The sequence below is a fragment of the Diceros bicornis genome, chromosome 5, assembly GCF_020826845.1.
Source record: "Diceros bicornis minor isolate mBicDic1 chromosome 5, mDicBic1.mat.cur, whole genome shotgun sequence".
In the NCBI taxonomy this organism is placed as follows: domain Eukaryota; kingdom Metazoa; phylum Chordata; class Mammalia; order Perissodactyla; family Rhinocerotidae; genus Diceros; species Diceros bicornis.
In genome coordinates, this window is record NC_080744.1 from 72032852 (window position 1) to 72042447 (window position 9596).

Sequence of the window (9596 nt, forward strand, 5' to 3'; positions counted from 1 at the left end):
TAAATTTAAGAAGATTGAAATAATACCAAGCATCTTTTCTGACCACAACGGTATGAAACTAGAAATCAACTATAGGAAGAAAATCAGAAAAGCCACAAATACATGGAGATTAAACAAAATGCTACTGAACAACGACTGGGTTAATGAAGAAATCAAAGAAGAAATCAAAAACTACCTGGAGACAAATGAAAATGAAAATACGACATGCCAGAATTTATGGGATACAGCAAAAGCGGTTCTAAGAGGGAAGTTTATAGCAATACAGGCCTATCTCAACAAACAAGAAAAATCTCAAATAAACAATCTAACAATGCACCTAAAGGAACTGGAAAAAGAAGAACAAACAAAGCCCAAAATCAGTAGAAGAAGGGAAATCATAAAAATCAGAGCAGAAATAAATGAAATAGAGACCAAAAAAACAATAGAAAAAATTAATAAAACCAAGAGCTGGTTCTCTGAAAAGATCAACAAAATTGACAAACCTTTAGCTAGACTCACCAAGAAAAAAAGAGAGAAGGCACAAATAAGTAAAATCAGAAATGAAAGAGGAGAGGTTACAACAGACACCTCGGAAATACAAAAGATTATAAGAGAATACTATGAAAAGCTATATGCCAACCAATTCGACAATCTGGAAGAAATGGATAAATTCTTAGAATCATACAACCTTCCAAAACTGGATCAAGAAGAAGTAGAGAATTTGAATAGACCAATCACCAGTAAGGAGATCGAAACAGTAATCAAAAACCTCCCCAAAAATAAAAGTCCAGGACCAGACGGCTTCCCTGGTGAATTCTACCAAACATTCAAAGAAGACTTAATACCTATCCTTCTCAAACTCTTCCAAAAAATTGAGGAGGGGGGGAAGCTCCCTAACTCATTCTACGAAGCTGACATTACCCTGATACCAAAACCAGACAAGGACAACACAAAAAAGAAAATTACAGGCCAATATCACTGATGAACATCGATGCGAAAATCCTCAACAAAATACTAGCAAATCGCATACAACAATATGTTAAAAAGATTATACGCTATGATCAAGTGGGATTTATTCCAGGGATGCAGGGATGGTTTAACATTCGCAAATCAATCAACGTAATACACCACATTAATAAAATGAAGAACAAAAACCACATGATCATCTCAATAGATGCAGAGAAAGCATTTGACAAGATACAGCATCCATTTATGATAAAAACTCTAAATAAAATGGGTATAGAAGGAAAGTACCTCAACATAATAAAGACCATATATGAGAAACCCACAGCTAATATCATCCTCAATGGTGAAAAACTGAAAGCTATCCCTCTAAGAACAGGAACCAGACAAGGATGCCCACTGTCACCACTCCTATTTAACATAGTATTGGAAGTCCTAGCCAGAGCAATCAGGCAAGAGAAAGAAATAAAAGGGATCCAAATTGGAAAGGAAGAAGTGAAACTGTCACTATTTGCAGATGACATGATTTTATATATAGAAAACCCTAAAGAATCCACCAGAAAACTTTTAGAAGTAATAAACGAATATGGTAAAGTTGCAGGATACAAAATCAACATACAAAAATCAGTTGCATTTCTGTACACTAACAACGAAGTAGCAGAAAGAGAAATTAAGAATACCATCCCATTTACAATTGCAACAAAAAGAATAAAATACCTAGGAATAAACTTAACCAAAGAGGTGAAAGATCTGTACACCGAAAACTATAAAACATTTCTGAAAGAAATTGAAGACGACACAAAGAAATGGAAAGATATCCCGTGCTCTTGGATTGGAAGAATTAACATAGTTAAGATGTCCATACTTCCTAAAGCCATCTATAGATTCAATGCAATCCCTATCAAAGTTCCAACAACATTTTTCACAGAAATAGAGCAAAGAATCCTAAAATTTATATGGAACAACAAAAGACCCCGAATAGCTAAAGGAACCCTGAGAAAAAAGAACAAAGCTGGAGGTATCACACTCCCTGATTTCAAAATATACTACAAAGCTATAGTAACCAAAACAGCATGGTACTGGCACAAAAACAGACACACAGATCAATGGAATAGAATTGAAAGCCCAGAAATAAACCCACACATCTATGGACAGCTAATCTTTGACAAAGGATCCAAGAATATACAAGGGGGAAAAGCAAGTCTCTTCAACAAATGGTGTTGGGAAAACTGGATAGCCACATGCAAAAAAATGAAAGTAGACCCTTACCTTACACCATACACAAAAATTAACTCCAAATGGATTAAAGACTTGCATGTAAGACCTGAAACTATGAAACTTCTAGAAGAAAACATAGGCAGTACGCTCTTCGACACTGGTCTTAGCAACATCTTTTCAAACACCACATCTGACCGGGCAAGAGAAACAATAGAAAAAATAAACAAATGGGACTACATCAAACTAAAAAGCTTCTGCACAGCAAAGGAAACCATCAACAAAACGAAAAGACAACCTAACAATTGGGAGAAGATATTTGCAAACCATACATCTGATAAGGGCTTAATCTCCAAAATATATAAAGAACTCATGCATCTCAACAACAACAAAACTAACAACCCAATTAAAAAATGGGCAAAAGACCTGAACAGACATTTCTCCAAAGAAGATATACAGATGGCCAACAGACACATGAAAAGATATTCAAAATCACTAACTATCAGGGAAATGCAAATCAAAACTACAATGAGATATCACCTCACGCCCGTCAGAATGGCTATAATTAACAAGACAGGAAACAACATGTGTTGGAGAGGATGTGGAGAGAAGGGAACTCTCATACACTGCTGGTGGGAGTGCAAACTGGTGCAGCCACTATGGAAAACAGTATGGAGATTCCTCAAAAAAGCAAGGATAGAACTACCATATGATCCAGCTATTCCACTGTTGGGTATTTATCCAAAGAACTTGAAAACACCAATTTGCAAAGGTACATGCACCCCTGTGTTCATTGCAGCGTTATTCACAATAGCCAAGACTTGGAAGCAACCTAAGTGCCCATCAAGGGACGAATGGATAAAGAAGCTGTGGTATATATACACAATGGAATACTACTCAGCCATAAGAAATGATGAAATCCAGCCATTTGTGACAACATGGATGGACATTGAGGGTATAATGCAAAGTGAAATAAGTCAGAGGGAGAAGGTCAAATACCGTATGATTTCCTTCATTAAGTAGTAGATAATAACAACAATAAACAAACACATAGGGACAGAGATTGGATTGGTGGTTACCAGAGGGGAAGGGGGGAGGGAGGAGTGTGAAAGGGATAATTCGGTACATGTGTGTGGTGATGGGTTGTAATTAGTATTTTGGTGGTGAACATGATGTAATCTATGCAGAAATAGAAGTACAATGATGTACACCTGAAACTTACAATGTTATAAACCAATGTTACTGCAATAAACAAAAAATTTAAAAAAAAAAGAATCCCTTCATATTCAGTTTAACCATTCATCAGGCAGAAGGGGGCTGAGCTTTGCTTACCACAGAAAAGCTAACAATCTCAGAACTTCTCAGACTCAGAAGTTAGCTGTTAGCTCCTTTTTTTCCCCCTTCCTTTTCTTTTCTTCCATGTTCTCCGAGCTAAGAAGATACTGCAGAAGTGGCTTATAAATATGACTGGCAGAAAGATACAGGTACAGAAAGTCAAGTTGTTCCTAATAAAAAAGGACACACAGGGCCGGCCCCGTGGCTTAGCGGTTAAGTGCGTGCGCTCCGCTACTGGCGGCCCAGGTTCCGATCCCGGGCGTGTACCAACACACTGTTCTCCAGCCATGCTGAGGCCACATCCCACATACAGCAACTGGAAGGATGTGCAACTATGACATACAACTATCTACTGGGGCTTTGGCAAAGAAAAAAAGGGAGGAGGATTGGCAATAGATGTTAGCTCAGAGCCGGTCTTCCTCAGCAAAAAGAAGAGGATTAACATGGATGTTAGCTCAGGGCTGATCTTCCTCACAAAAAAAAATAATAATAAATAAATAAATAAATACAAACAAAACAAAAAAAAGGACACACAGAAATTAAGCAGATAGAGCACAGCAAACCAGTCCTAATAAGTCAGGAAGTTAACTCCACCTTTCCAACAAGTTCCTAAGCTGTTATGAGGCCTGAAATAGGCAAAGTAAATGGAAATGTGAAACCCAGACCTTGGGCAGATCTGAGGCTTTTGGCACTTTCTGAGAAAGTTAAGTGTCTATCTTGTTCTCTTTACAGCAGAATACAGAAAATCAAGAGCTGAACAAGCAGTAATAGTTAAAATTCAGCGTGAGACTGTGCACACACATTTATCTTTCTTCCTTTCTCAAATCTCATTTATATGACAGTAAAGATGCACAAAAAGAAAACCATTATAGCACTGAGAACAAGAGAATAGAGACTCGACTACTTTCTGTAAGACAGACAGTGGATGGGACAGTATTTACAGACAAAACAGCAGCAGATCACAACACTCAGAGAACATGCATATAGGTCAGGTAGAATCCATTCCTCTCATGAAACCCCAAAGTGACTATAAAAGGCAAAGGAAATCCCCATTAGCTATTACACCTTCATTCATAAGCATGTACAGACAAAAGTTCATCAAACATTTTAGAAAGCCAAAACACAAAATAGAGGGAATAAAAAAAGGGGGGATGACCCAGCAAGAAACTGAGATAATTCAGAGAACAAGGAATTTTTTAAAATTCTAATTAGTTTTCTCAGAGAAATTCAAGAAAATAGTTGCATCTATAAAACAACAATAGGCTGGTATGGAAAGAAAGCAATCAGAGAATTGAGAAATAATACTTGGGAATTAAGATTACCAAAACTAAAACAAATCAGGAGAAAGCATTCAAGTAGGGGAAAAAGACAAAGAAATGGGGAAAAAGAGAAAAAATGTTAAGAGACATAGAAGATCAATCTAGAGTTTTTACTATTCAATTAACAGGAATTGCAGAAAGGCACAAAGGAAAAGAAGTAATCAAAGATATAATAGATAAAGGTTATCAGTCTTCAGATTGAATGGAGGTCATGGGGGTGAGCAGAACAAGCAAAAATAATTTTAAACCTGAAATTCAAACTATCAATCAAATATGAGGGTAAAGACATTTTCTAATGTATAAACTATTAAAAAGTTTACCCCATATATATTTTCCAAAAAAAAATTACTTGAATATATACTCTAATAAGATGAAGAAAAAAAGAAATAAAGAAAGAAATCCGAGAAAGAACACACTGTATTGAACCAACAGTCCTAACTTAAAAGTAGAGTAAGAGGAACCCCAGGGCAATGGCTATGCAATAGGCTAGAAGGCAACCAGACCAGACCGAGCAGGAGGCTGGAGTGCTTTCAAGAAGAAACTGGATTATTTTAACAGACAAAACGAAAAAGAATCTATTGATAAGATAAAGGCATATTCTTGTTTTGCCAAAAAAGGAAAAACAAAGGCAATAAGAAACTCCCTGAAAAACACAGAGCTAAATTAGAAATTTATACTCCAAATAGGAACAAACTTAAATATGGCTTGATTTTGAGCAACTGTAGAGCGTAAGAAAAAAGAAAATATTTGGTATTGACACTTGACAACACTCCCCTCCTAGCCACAAACATCGAGTGACACAGAATTATATATCCTTTTCTTACATATCCAATCATACAACTTAGTTCTACAGTGAATACTATCTATATAACTAAAATATTGTAAATACTATTTACTTCAAGTTTGGAAATCAGCCACAAAAAAATGCTCAGTAGATTCATTACAGTTATAGAACAGAGTACCAATATAAAATTTGACAATGTAAGTATAATGACACAGGTGTCAGAAATTGGCAGATAGAATGGAAGACAAAGTGAGTTCAGGGGCACTAATTTCCTCATCTTATTTGTTAAGGAGTCAAGATATGGCATAAAGTTGAATTTCTTTACCATACATTACTTTTCTGATAAATTTCTAAATTCTACAAAAGGTGCTGTGTCAATCAGAATAAATATGCCTTTCTCAATTATTGGAAGAAAGGCATCATTTAATACCTTTACTGAACATGCACCATAGCAAAACACTGTTCTAGTCACAGTACATTAATGTTTCGGGCCATGATCCATTGGTTGGTCATGAAATCCACAGTGGGTTACAATCAGCCTTTTTAAATGAAATAGAAAATATTAAAGTTTATTGTATATAATAAGAGTTGTGAAACACTAGATTGCAAAACATATTTCTTATATGTGTATATTTGTTTGTATGGGGTAAAATGTATTTATTACTGAGAGTCATGGGTTTGCTTTTTAACTTTTCTCTCTCCTCCTTTGATGCCAGCTCTCAGTTGTCACTGTTGCTGTCAGTGGTTCTGCCTTTATATAGCTACTGTTCCCACCTGTAGTTTATAAATTCTAATATTCTATAGACAAAGAAACCAAACTGAACTCATCTTTATTTTCCCCATGCCCCTCCACAATCTGCTCCAACTCCTACATTCCTTGTGCTTAGTAAATACCTTTGTCCCCAGCTCTAAATTCTGGAATCACAAGTGATCCTCTTCCTTTTCGAGTACTCTCTAACCTCTATCCAATTAGCGGATAAGCCCCACTGGTTCTCACTGCACAGACTCCCATTTACCTGCTTTTTTTCCCCTCCATTTTCACTGCCCATGCCCTTGTTTACATCATTACCTCTCAGCTGAATTATCACAACAGCCCCTTTCTGGTCTCCATATATTTTTTCTTTCTTCCCTCCCCAACTCATTTTCCAAATTGCTGCCAATATACTCTTCCTAAAGGATATATCAAAAATATGTAAAGCACTGAATACATCCCTTTACACATCTCTTTCTTTAACCCTCACAATATAACTACAAGGATATTCCTTTTATAGATAAGGAACCAGAGGCTCAAAAAGATTAGGAGACTTGTCCAAGGCCATATACAGCTAAAATGGAGTGGAGTCAAATTAAATCCAGATCTGTGCAGTTCCAAAGCCCATGTTAAATCGTGTCCTTCCCTCTCTTACCAAAATACTCCTGCTCATGTTCACCCATCTCATCTTCCCTTCACCTGACAAAATCCATCTTGTACTACAAAATTCATCTCAAACATCTTCCTATAGGAAGACGTCTGATTCCCCCTCCCCCAAGCTATGTTTCCACAGCTTTGGTGTTTAAGTTTATCATATATAATAGCATTGAAATTCTTTATTCATATATCTGTTTCCTCTTCTACACTCTCTGCTTGCTCCTTTAGAGCAATGATCATATCTTTTTCATCCCTACAACCCAGTACACAGTAAAGTATGGACCACAGTAGGTGTTGAATATATGTGAATTAATTAACTAAACTTGAAGCACCTAGGGTAAGGATAAGATCCTACACTTCTCTGCATCCACCGAAGCACCCACCAATGCCTTCCTCATAGTAACTAAAATAATTCACTTTGAACGAATAAATTAACATCTGTATAGATCCCCTCATGCACACCTACATATATGAAGAGGTGGGTGAAATGTGTGTATTTGCTTTACTGCTTTAACCCATAGGAACCTTGAATTTGAGAAACTAATGGATGATAGAATCGTGAAGGGTAATTAAGAAATTCTTATGGCATATCTAATTTCAAGGGACATCAAGGAAAAGAATCCCCATGCTAATTTCCAAATGGTATTTCTGTCAGAGACAGACTGTTGGGGAAGACATAATTAGTTTGACTTAGAATTACTAATATTTACTTATTCATAAGACATGGATATTTTTTCCTCCCGTATCCAACAAAAATCCCAGACATCTTCAGAATAAGCCTTCACCACAGGATACGACTGTCATTTTACTGACAAGAAAACTGACATTGCAAAAACAGACTGAAAATATATAGCAAGTTGGGCGGTGAAAGTAACAAAACCAAAGTGTTTATAACCAACAGACAGGGAATCTCACTCATTCCCCTAACTTCTGTCTTCTGCTTCCTACAGTTTTGGGCAGCCTAAGTATGACAATCAGTTCTTTCTTTCACTAATTCAAAAAAGCATTTAAGGGTCATCTTCTGCCTGACAGGAAAACGCTAGGCCCTCCACGTGCTTGGTGAGGTGCAGTCAACGTTCGTCTTCTGTCCTTGGGCATCTCTACACCCTTTTTTGTGTCCCCTCGTCTCAAGTAACTGCATCTTTCTCTGGTCATTTTACTGAGATGACTGGACTCTTACTCGTAGTTCACTATCTTTAAAACTCACTGAAGGCACCTTAGCGCTCAGGTGTCCACCTCTCTTGCCCACCAGATCCTTCTGTTCTCACGCTGCTCTTACCTCAGCACCTCCGTTTTCCCCATTAAGGAGTTCTCAACGCCAAGGTGCATCCATCCAACCAACTCCCCTGCCAGGCAGAAGTCTGTCACCCACTCCCATCCTCTCCCTCCTCAGCCCCACGACTCTCACCCCGCGCTCTTCACCAGACACCCTGGCCTAGAGCATCGCTACACCCACTAGGCGACGAGCGCGCGCCAGGGGAGACGTGCGCGCGCCAGAGGGCGCGCTGGAGGCCTGCGCCTGCGCAGATACGCAAGCCAGGTGCGGCCTGGCCTTCAGGGAGTCGGTCCGCAGCAGTGGCGGGCCTCATGGTCTCGCACCTTCTGGGTCAAGAGGCGTGACTGGCGTAGCCGTTCCTCGGCGCTCATCGCCCGCAGACGCTGTTTCAGCTCCGCCCGCAGGCTCCGCTTAGCGCCGCTCACAGCTGCCGCCGCCATCTCCCGAGTCCGACCGCGCCCTCACGCCCTCGGGTTTAGCCGCCGCCCCTGTCCGCACGCCGCGGGATCGGCCGGTCTGGGGGAGAGTCCGGGCTCGGGGAGGCGCGCCCCCGCTTCCGGATCGCGGGCCGCACCACGCCTCCCGCCCTTGGGCCCGACCTTTGTGCCGCCCTCACAGTCTGCTCCCGCCGTTCCCACGGCGAGTAGCGAATGGCAGCCTGTGCAGCGTCTGCCCTGCTACTGGCTAGCTCGGCAACCGTGGACACCTCGGCCCGCTTAACCTCGCTGGGCCTGTAGTAAAAGGCCAGCGACGATGTTCTTGATTCCTTTCGTGCCTTGTGTGGTGTAGTGCTGGGGCTGTAAGGGCCTGAAAGGAAGGCAGAAGAGAGAAATAGGTATGATAACGCAGTCCTACTGGTTAAAGGGCAAATGACTTTTTTTTCTTCTGCAAAACATCTTCCTATCTTCTTTTCCGGTAGGTAGTGTTACGAACAAAGTGGTCTCGCCTCCTGCTGAGTTAAATGAGACTCTACGCCAGTGGAAGTTGTATCACGAAGTAAAGTGTATTTGCAGCAAATAGAGGGCCATGAATCATTTTCAAAGTCATGGCGTCTCCCAAAGAAAGGGAAGCAGGAACTTTTAATTGGGTTGGGGAACGAATATTCCAAAGGGAGGAGTGGGTATTCGCTTGCAGAGGCTCAGTTGGAGAACGTGCTTCCACATAAGGAGGCCTGAGCTCCTCCTGCAGAGCTGCTTTTAATCTTTGGATTAAAAACAAGGCAAAGGTCATGGACTTAGCACTTGTGGTGAGGCTTGGTCAGTTTCAGCATGGTAGGTGGTTACATCTCTTTAACATACAAAAGGAAAAGAAACAGCT

The 9596-nt window shown here is 39.8% G+C and overlaps 1 protein-coding gene across 3 annotated transcripts in view; it reads right to left on the reverse strand.

The window, feature by feature from the left end:
• MTHFS (methenyltetrahydrofolate synthetase) overlaps positions 1-9283 on the reverse strand; it is a 65224-nt gene extending 55941 nt beyond the window's left edge. Inside the window, exon 1 of one of the 3 annotated variants that reach the window (XM_058542211.1) lies at positions 8603-9283. In XM_058542211.1, coding sequence (XP_058398194.1) covers positions 8603-8719 — 117 coding nt within the window. In that variant the 5' untranslated portion in view covers positions 8720-9283. Of the gene's footprint in view, positions 1-8282; positions 8371-8411; positions 8478-8602 lie in introns of those variants that run through there. The other 2 variants (XM_058542213.1, XM_058542212.1) reach the window with 2 other exon arrangements.
• Between the last annotated feature and the right edge of the window lie 313 nt (positions 9284-9596).